Below are 10,507 nucleotides of genomic sequence, written 5' to 3' on the forward strand. Positions count from 1 at the left end.
TGGATACCTCGCCTCTCCATGCGACCTTGAAGGACCTACCTGTGAGATAGGACTCAAACCAGTGGAGAGGAGTTTCTGTGATGCCCAATGCTGAGATGCTGGACATAAGGATCTGATGATTCACAGTGTCGAAGGCAGCAGACAGATCCAGGAGAATGAGGACTGAAGATTTGGAAGCAGCTTTTGCGATCCGTAGGGCTTCTGTGACTGACAGTAGTGCAGTCTCAGTTGAATGCCCTTTCTTGAAGCCAGATTGGTTGACATCTAGCTGGTTGTTCAGAGACAAGAAGGATGTTACTTGGTTGAAAACAGCTCTTTCAAGTGTCTTCGCAATGAATGGTAGGAGAGAGATGGGTCTGTAATTCTCTACAAATGATGTGTTTAGTGTTGGTTTTTTAAGCAGTGGAGTAACCCGAGCCTGCTTGAATGCTGTTGGGAAAGTGCCAGTATGGAGGGATGAGTTGATGATGTGTGTGAGTGATGGTAGAAGTGTGGGAGAGATGGCTTGTAGAAGGTGTGAGGGGATGGGGTCAAGAGGGCAGGTGGTAGGATGACTGGAGAGGAGAAGTGTAGATACTTCTTCCTCGGTTAGCGAAGAAAAGGAGGACAGAGGGATATTGGCTGTGGAAGGGGTCGGTCTGGGTTCCTGTGTGTGTGGAGCTGAGAACTGACTGCTGATAGCTGTTGTTTTGTTGGTGAAGAAGTTCGCAAAATCGTCAGCAGTTAAAGAGGAGGCGGGTGGTGGTGGAGGTGGACAGAGGAGAGAGTTGAATGTCTTGAAAAGTGATCGTGTGTTGGAGGAGCTGTTGATCTTGTTGTGGAAGTATGAAGATTTTGCAGCATGAACATCCACAGAAAAGGAAGAGAGGAGAGATTTATACATACTCAGGTCAGATGCGTCTTTTGATTTGTTCCATTTCCTCTCCGCTGCCCTGAGTTCGGTCCGGTGTTCACGAAGAACCTCAGACAATCAGGGGTTGGAGGGAGTAGCGCGTGCTGGCCTGGAGGAGAGAGGGCAGATAATGTCTAGAGAAGAGGTTAGAGTGGAGCATAAGGTGTCCGTTGCGGTATTCACATCCAGAGATGAGAATTGTGAGGGTGGGGGAAGAGAAGATGACACGGCAGAGGAGAGATGGGAGGGGGAAAGTGAGCGCAGGTTTCGTCTGAAAGTGACTGGTGGTGGGGGTGGTGGTGCAGGGGTAGAGAGTTGTAGACTGAAAGTAATGAGGAAATGATCTGAAACATGGAGAGGTCTCACCAAAATGTTTTCTGTGGTGCAGTTGCGTGTGTAAACCAGGTCCAGTTGGTTGCCTGATTTGTGAGTACCTGTAGTGATGAGTCGTTTGAGATCGAAAGAGGCTAGGAGAGAGATGAAGTCTGTTGCATGCGGCTTTTCGAGATGGATGTTGAAGTCACCGAAGACTAGAAGCGGGGTGCCGTCCTCAGGGAAAGTGGATAGCAGCACATCCAGCTCATCTACAAAGTTACCCAGCTGACCTGGGGGGCGATAAATGACTACAATATGGATCTTAGTGGGAGTTGTAAGTGTAATAGCATGATATTCAAATGAGTTGTTATTGCATAGAGAAGAGAGCGTGGAGTATTTGCAATTGTTAGAAACGAGAAGCCCTGTACCCCCACCCCTCCCAGACTGGCGAGGGGAGTGGGAGAAGGAGAAATTGCTAGAGAGAGCAGCGGGGGTTGCTGAGTCTTCTGGACGAATCCAGGTCTCAGTCAAGCCCAGGATACTAAGAGTGGAATGAGATGCAAAGGCTGGAATGAAGTCAGCTTTATTGACTGCTGACTGACAATTCCATAGACCCACGGAAAGAGAGAGAGGAGTGTGTGAGGATGAGAGAATGGGACGCAGATTGGCAGTATTGCGCTGCCTTTTGCGCGTGATGAAAGGGCGTTGTCGAGAGATAACAGGAATGTATTGAAAGCACATGTTGATTATGGTGAACAGTAAGATAAAAAGAGGGAAGGAAAAGGGAAAAGGAGATACTTAAGTGTCTTTCTGGTGTCCTTGCTCGGTGGAGTCGCGCAGGTAGAGTCGATGGTCTTTACCCGAGTCGGTCTTCACACGAAGAGGCTGAACACGAGAGCTGAACGCTTCTGCTGACGCTTCCGCGACAGCGCGCAAATTACACAGATATACAGATAATGCTTTCACCGCTTGAGTGAGTACAGCAGTTTCGGTCGGGCAATTAAGTGAATGACGCGAAAATGTGCCAAATCGAAAGTGCTAGGAGCAAAGGCTTACGTGCAAATTAGACTGCAACAATAATAATAGTAAGTTTCACTCGCGGCTGTTTGTTTAATGTGGCAACGCGTCTAACTAAAATACAGAATTATGTGAGGTTAAAAATACAAAATAAGCAGAGAATCGAAGATGGGCTTACCTTGACTAAAATGCAGCACTGAAATAACAGGAGAACAGAGTATTCTAGAAAAACACACTTGCGCGCTCTTGCCGTGCCTCTTGTATGCTGTTCGGTTGTCCTGACGGAATGATCTGAATCTCCTCAATTTATATTTATTCTTACAGATGCTGTTTCGGTCGGGCAATTAAGTGAATGACGCGAAAATGTGCCAAATCGAAAGTCTTACACAACAGTCTTACACAACTCCGTTTATGCTCAGGAAAACAAACTCCATCCACGGGTTCCTTAACGCTGGGTTCTTTGGGAATCTGTGCAGGGTTGTCTTGCCCTGGCAACCAAAAACACACTTCTTTGGTGACATTGACTTCCCAAAAGCCGGGCAGGGCGCTTTGATGGCGAACTGCTTTCACTCTCTTGCTCTAGTCTACGAGTGCGCGCGCGGCCGCGATCTTACCGGAGAAGTGCCCTTAGGACCCATATAAGGAAATTCCGCCCTATCTTACGTAAGACAGAGCCATACTCGAAAAAAACTTTCCGAAACTTGTGACAAACCGGAAGGAGTATTTTTGGAACAAAAATACTCCTTCAAACGTACAACTTAGTTTTTGAAACTTTGTCCATGTTTAGCATGGGAATCCAACTCTTTACCAGTGTAAAAAACTCAGTATGCATGAAATAGCATTTCACCCCCCCTTTAATATATTTGTGAAATTTCTATAAAAACAATTGTAACACAGGTTAAATGAAGTTAATTATTTAATTTACACAATTTAGTTATATAATTTTCCCCTAATAAAAGTTGAAAGGTGATGTGTAAAAGCGATTTTAAGTAAAATAGTTGGAAGTTTTAAATTATTATTATTTGATTTGTGATTGACCAATGAGCGCGCTCCGTCATCACGCGCTGTGTGTGTGTGTGTGTGTGTGTGTGTGTGTGTGTGTGTGTGTGTGTTTGGACGCGCCTGCGCGACAAAGAGAGAGAGCTGAGCATAGAGGAGAGAAGACGCGAGTCGATCTCTGCGATCAAAGTTAAAAGTATTTAGTTTGATGAACAGTAGAAAAACTTAAATTTTATTAATTTCATACCGTGCAGCGTATGGAGAAGCTGAGTGAATGTTGTTGAGTCACATTTCACTCCAGGCTTATAGTGAATCGCGTGGGTATTCCTCGTTCACCGACGCCATTGCTGGCCGACGCGTGCCTGTGAGACGCGCTTGGGTGAAAGCAAAAGACGATTAATATAGGGGTAAGTGATTAATATAGGATTAAAATTTCTTGTGATAAATTAATATTGCTATGTTCTATTGGTTAATTTGACTAGTTCATTCTAAATGAGTATAAATGTGGTCATAGTGAACCGCGTGGTTATTCCTCCATTTCAGTTCACTGGCGCCATTAGGTCACATGCGCCTGTGTGAGAAAGACGAATAGGCTTGTTCTAGAGGCCATGTTTTTTTTTTTCCCTCTCTTTCTTTTTTTTTTTTTTTTCTTCTTTCTTGTATTTCTATTTTTTTTCCTTGGTTCTACGGATTGTGATGATCTGCGATATCCTGTGAAATTTCACGTTTGATGGCGAGCCACCCGAATCTGCTACAGAGAAGAGAGGACAACAATTCATAAAGAAGAGGACAATATCCTTTCTTTCATTCTCCAGTCTTGCTTTAAGCAAAGCAATTCCTATTAGAGACTATTAAGTACCCTTTCGAGATTGACAAATACAGGGACAGGAAACTGATCCGTGCTTTGAAGAGCATTGAACACTCTTGATGGTGTATGGTTAACTTACCCATAGCCATAAATTTGATTGAAATTGATATGTGATATTTTGAGAAAAGTGTTGTGAAAAAAAAGACACCACTCCTTTATTCATTATTTTTTTGTTTATTTTATTTTATTTCATTTTGTCATTGCATTTACCGGTCTGTACATTTCATTACTTTTTTTGGGGGGTAAAAGAAGAGTGCACTCTAAAGGGGAGATTTTCATGCTTGAGATTTGTATTATTGCCTGATATTGTAATTACTGTTTATAATTTTCACTGGAAATCTAATTACATACCAGTTTGCATTTAACTTGTGTTGTCTATTGTTTCTCATCACAACCCGCTACCTCCTTTACGAATTTTAAAATCTTCTGATAAATCTATTTGCACCAACAGCAATTCATTTAATTAATTAATTGTTAAATTCTTTAAACACCTGTTACACAATGCTAATAATTATATTAATAACAATATTATTAATATATTTATTTACACTGAATCATTCCCTATCACCTATATAGTGCACTGTGTGTCATTCGCCGTGTAGAAAATAGTAACTGTGTGAATTAATTGATTTCAGCCGCAGCTTCAGCGTCTATGTATAATGTAGGGGGCGGGACGCTTTAGATTCTAGAGAACATTTGATTGCACAGAAAATCTAGCCTGGCAAGCCAGACCTACATCAAGATGTTGGGTCTGGTAACTCACCATAGACACGGCTCAATCCGAGGGGCGGGATAAACGGCTGTCTTTCAAATTTCCTTCGCTTCAACCAACCAGAGCGTTTTCCCAACAGCGGAGCAAGTTGATAGATTCAACTTTTGCCATATCTGACCGGCAAAACTACGAATACATCTTTTTTTTAAGAATGACTTAAGTGCCATTCTATGCTCTTTTCTCAAAGAAAAAACCTAACTCCAAGTCCTCCAGAGTCGCGGCCAAAGCCGATTCGAAAGATGTTCGCCAGCAGCCGCCATTCTTTGTTTTCAAGTAGCAGGGAACCGTCGCAACTCTGTCGTCATTATGTTAAGCCCGCCCCCACCTACTCTATACACGATGTGATTGACCTGACCTAATTTAGGTTTTTGCAGCTCGAAAGTCAATGGAGAGTTGCTAGACTACCCTGGCTGCAAAATACATTTTGCTGCCACTAGGGTGCGTCTAGATTTCTAGGCTACAGAAAATCCAATGAGAAGCTGAAGAGTGATTATGCATTAATTTGAGGAGAATGAAAAGACCCGTGACTGCAGATCAACATGCTTCTGCATTTCTCTCCGATACAGTAGAAAATGAAATGAAATGAAATGTGGAGGATTTTATCTTTGACAAGATGATTGACAGGTCAGTTTGCGTGACAGGATGCGACAGAGAGCAACCGTTAAAGATATAATTGTATGATGTGATAGTATGTCCCAACGCTGGTCTACTCTTCTGCTACACACTCAAAAGTATGTACTTTTTCTTCACAAAAAGACATTCTTTTAGGGCGTATTATAAGTAGGCCAATTGAGAAGCAGCTAGTCTTCAGTAACGCTCTGTTTAGGTCCTGTCTAAATAAGAAACCCTCCTTCCGAAAAGAGCAATGTACTCTGATTTGCCGGCTGGACCAGTTTGTGTTGTGTTGTGATTGGTCAACCGATTGGGTTTCGAAAATGTCACTCTCCTTATGTTACGACCTTTGGTGGAAAGTTATTGTCTAGGAGTTTTAAAAGAAGTAACATTGAGATGACCAATAGAAAAGGCTTAAGTGTGTGGCAAGAGAAACACAAGACCATCAAATTATCACCGCAAAAGATTTATTGCTCCCAAGACCATAAACATTTACAAACAATTAAGAAAACATTTAATAATTAACAATAAGAAATATATATAACCAAGACAAACGAGAGAGGGAACTGAAAGTAGCGCTAACAAATCAAAGAAATAAATATAACAAAAAGAACCCCAACTGTCTCCTCCCGGTCCTCTAAATAAGAAAACAAAAATATGAAAAGAAAAGTCTTCAGCGCAAATGCGCCCTGAACTTACTCTAACTAATAAACACGAAAGTACATATTTAGCGCACTTCACTAAACTAGTGTATCTAATACATAGAAACTCCTACGTGCAAGGTATGTATGTCACGTGACTTACTAAGCTTGTTCCACGTCTCCGTTGTCTGAAAGACAGCAGTTAGTTTAAGTGGAGTTTCAGCAGCTAGAAGTGTCAAAGGCACTCGTTCAACAAGAACACAAATGTCACTAATGACAACCATTACACAGCTCATTCCATCAACTCTCATGGAAATCTCGTAAGCGTTTAAAGTAGTAGCATAACACAGACAAACAACACAAACAGTGACACGCCAAGTCAAAACCATAGACAGTAAAAGAAATGGACACAGCGACCCCATTGGAACTCAATTGAGACAAGTGAAGCCCATTTTTAGCGATTTCTTAGCACTTCCTTTCCTGACGCGCAGACTCAAACCGAGCAAAGCGTTACACGGACCACGTGAGCAACCCGTCTGTCTTCTAGTAACTGTGCCAAGAGAAATCTGAATCATTCCCTTCCGAATCTTGCAGAGACGGAGAGTGTGAGTAGGAATTGTCCATGAGCATGGAGCAGGATCAACTTTTGCTAGGTATTCTGATTAATTATATTGTCATTTTGCCTCTACGTCCCCCCGATTGCCAGCGAGCTTTTCCTCCTGTCCATACGGTAATCTCTCTAATGTGCGACAAAGAGTCGCTTGGTTATGACGCAATCGTTAGCCTACTTTTACAAAAACTGCTTCTACGGGGCCATAACATAAGCTACAAGGTAATGGAGCATTTTATACATTGTCGTGTTTCTTTAGAAATAAAAAATGGACAAATGGAGTCTTCAAACGCCTCAGATGTAAAGTTATTCGCTGTCAAAGTGACGCCAAAATGAATGGAAGTCAATGGGATTGCTAACGCAAGTGAAGTTCCGCTCAAGATGGCGGCACCCGGCCGACTTCAACTTCCGGTCGACTTCCTTCCCGCTTGGTCAAAACAGCCGCCAACTCTTCCAGCTACCGCTTCCGTTTTAAATGCGTCGGAGCCAATGGTGTCTGGCAGAGATCCCGCGACGTCACAGTCGACCAACGATGATTGACAGGCACATCCACCAATAGCGTTCCGAAAGTAGGCGGTACCTAGAAGTGCTAAAAATGACAAACAACAGAAAAACAAAAGAACATACACAAGAAGAAAAACAGTGTACGGTTCGTAACACCTTGCCATAACCACGAGTTTCAACACACTACTAACTCAACCAGACCCTGACCCATTATTTTGCACACGTCTTAGGCAGGAATTATTTAAATAAGGGATATTGTGACGTGACGTTCCCAGAAAAAAACCTCAAGACTACAATCGATGCTCAGAATGTTCAGAATGTTCGAATGATGATGTTCAGAAATGGTTTTATTGATATACAGAATAACTCTCTTTGGAGTGACTTGGTGCTTTGTAACTTTGCAGACCTTTTTCATACTCAAACAGCAACATTACACTGAGTTGAAAATGTAAAAAAAGCATAATAGGTCCTCTTTAATAGAGATTGAATTATAACATAATTTTCACTTGTTTTAATATTTTAAAGTTTAAAGGCATCCTTTAAAAAAAAAGAAAAAAAAAAAAGAGTATTTCACTTTGAAATGAAATATACCCCATGATTTACTCGCCCTCAAGCCATCCTAGGTGTATATGACATTATTCTTTTTTCAGACGAATACAATCAGAGTTATATTAATAAATATCCTGGCTCTTCCAAGCTTGATAATGGCAGTGGATTGCAACCAACAGATTGAAGCTCAAAAAAAGTCACAAGAGCCAAAATTAATTACCCAGGCTGCAGTGCAGCAGATCACTCTATATATGAGAGGTTTGTACTTCAGAAAGGTTACAGGATGAACCACTGTAACGCTCAACACAGATCAGACACTAAAACAGAGGACGGCCAGTGATGGTAAGTCCTATTAAAAAAAAAAAAGTTTATAATGTTCTGAGACTTGCAAACCAAACTGAGGGTATAAAGACAGTTAAAGACAGTTCAGACCATTCAGACAGTTAAAGCTCACAAACAGAGAGATTGAGGATGAAGAACTCTGATGCAACTCCACTTTCTGTTCCTGTGACGATGAGCCATATAACATTATAAGGCTAAAAAACAAACTGATACTGTACAGATTTCCAGACTGTCCATTAGCCCAGTGTAATGAGTTGTGGAGTTTGTAGATGTGGTGAAGTTCACTGTAAAGTTATTCATCTCCTCTGACTTATTCTTATCAGTTCAGCAGCTCACACAATGTGGTAATGTAACCATGATCTAAATATAAAATGTATACAAAATATGGATCTATATTCAGTAGAAATTGGGTTCATATACATTCAAGTGAAAACAACACACAACTCTCGCACGATTCATCTCACTCCGCTGCCCGCTTTCTCTTCCAGTAAATTCACAAAAAATCACATTCAAATGAATGCACCGCGTGTCTGATTTCAATTTTAATGTCCTTTCGCTGACTTAAAAGTTCCATACACACGATTAGAATTGTTTCCTTAAAAGTCTACAACTTCGTGTCTCTAATTTTCGTTTAACAGAATTTGAAGATGTTCTGAATTTGTAAGAGTTTAGTCTAGTTTGTAACACTAAAACATGGACGTCAGTTAATTTATTTTCTTTTTTACAATAGCCTAAATGCTTTTATTTTAACTAAACATACTTGTTCAAAATAATTTTTATACCATCCCCAATCAATCCCTGCCTACTCCAACACACTGCTGTTTAAAAAAAAAAAAAATCCATGAATAAAAATAAAAAGTATCAACATGTTGAAAATATTGGATAGCCTACATAGCATATGTTCCACAAAAATGTACTGTATATTTAAAAACAACTTAATGCGAGACTAAAGTGTTTACAGAGGAATCACAATGTATTACACACTTAGCATGTTACATTTAAAACACAAAAAGCTGTGTTAATTCTTGGACACAGCTAAATAAATATTTGGAGGCATCATTAAGCTGCTTTAACTTGCCCATTCTGGTAGAATCAAACACTCTATTATTTCGAAGAAAGAGGGAGTTTTACAGCCCGGTGCAGATAAAGAACAGGCTGAACAAAACCAGACAGAACATAACAAATCAAACCAATGGACCAAAGTGCCTTAATAATCAGTTTCTTCAGAATGGTAACAACTCCTATGACTACATATGGGACATGCATAATAGTCATGCTTACAGTAGTTATTAGAATGAGATTAAATGCTTTTCTCTTCATGCAGTTTTCCTTCTCTCTCCTTCTCTCTCCTGGTCCTGACTGCTTCAGAGCTCTGAGAACAGTCACAACACAAAACAACTGGATGGAGAAGAAGATGAAGAACTGCCCCGACAAGAACAATGTTCTAAGTTCTAAGTTGTAAGAAAATAACAGGCACAGAAAACAGGAGCCAAAAATAGCTATCCAGGCCGCAGTGCAGCAGATCATTCTATATCTGAGAGGTTTGTACTTCAGAAAGGTTACAGGATGAACCACTGCAAGGTAACGCTCAACACAGATCAGACACTGAAACAGAGGACGGCCAGTGATGACAAAACCTACTAAAAAGGATTGTAATGTTGAGAGACTAAAAAAACAAAATGACAGTGCACTGATCAAACCATTCAGACAGTTACTAAGCTCACAAACAGAGAGATTGAGGTTGAAGAACTCTGATGCGACTCCACGTTCTGTTGCTGTGATGATGAGCCATATAATATAGGAGTGTGTTGGAAGACCAAACAACAAAGCAATGGTGTATCCACAGATGTCCAGACTGTCCATTAACTCAAAAGACTGAGTTGTGCAGTTTGTAGATGTTTCAGTTGTGGTGAAGTTCACTCTAAAGTTATTCATCTCCTCTGTGTTCGTCTTCCTCAGTTCAGCAGCCGACAAAACATAATAATGTAACTATGATTTATGGGAAGAGAGATGTGCAAATTAAGTTCACTACCAATCTGTAAGTCTACAAATTTCCAATTTAAACTCAAAGAACCAGAGCACATCATTGTTAAATCTGCCAAAAAATGGTAGCTATTTATACCCTACAAAAACTAACCTCTTTCTATTCTTACCACTTACTTTTCTTGTTTCATTTGAATGAATTTTAAATAAATGATTTCTTTTCAGTGAAATACTTATTAAACTTTCCCTACAACAAAACCGAATCAACACAGTAGAAATGTTTCTGCTTATTAATTGTAAAAACATGTAATTGACTCAAAAATGTGAGTTTATCACCTGAAGAATGAATGTCTGGTCTCTCTGGATGTGTATAAATCTCTGTGCTGTGTTTTGTAGACTGACT

General features: G+C 40.5%; 1 protein-coding gene across 1 annotated transcript; it reads right to left on the reverse strand.

Annotated features, from left to right (window-relative positions):
• Positions 1 to 962: 962 nt before the first annotated feature.
• LOC307167852 (uncharacterized protein) lies at positions 963 to 10,056 on the reverse strand (the record flags this gene model as incomplete). Its single annotated transcript, XM_079887156.1, has 4 exons — positions 963 to 1,214; positions 1,259 to 1,497; positions 8,212 to 8,284; positions 9,403 to 10,056. The coding sequence occupies 4 exons, from the start codon at positions 10,054 to 10,056 to the stop codon at positions 963 to 965; spliced, it is 1,218 nt and encodes a 405-aa protein (XP_079743282.1).
• Between the last annotated feature and the right edge of the window lie 451 nt (positions 10,057 to 10,507).

This window comes from Squalius cephalus (assembly GCF_949319135.1).
Source record: "Squalius cephalus genome assembly, chromosome: 11".
NCBI classification, from domain to species: Eukaryota; Metazoa; Chordata; class Actinopteri; order Cypriniformes; family Leuciscidae; genus Squalius; species Squalius cephalus.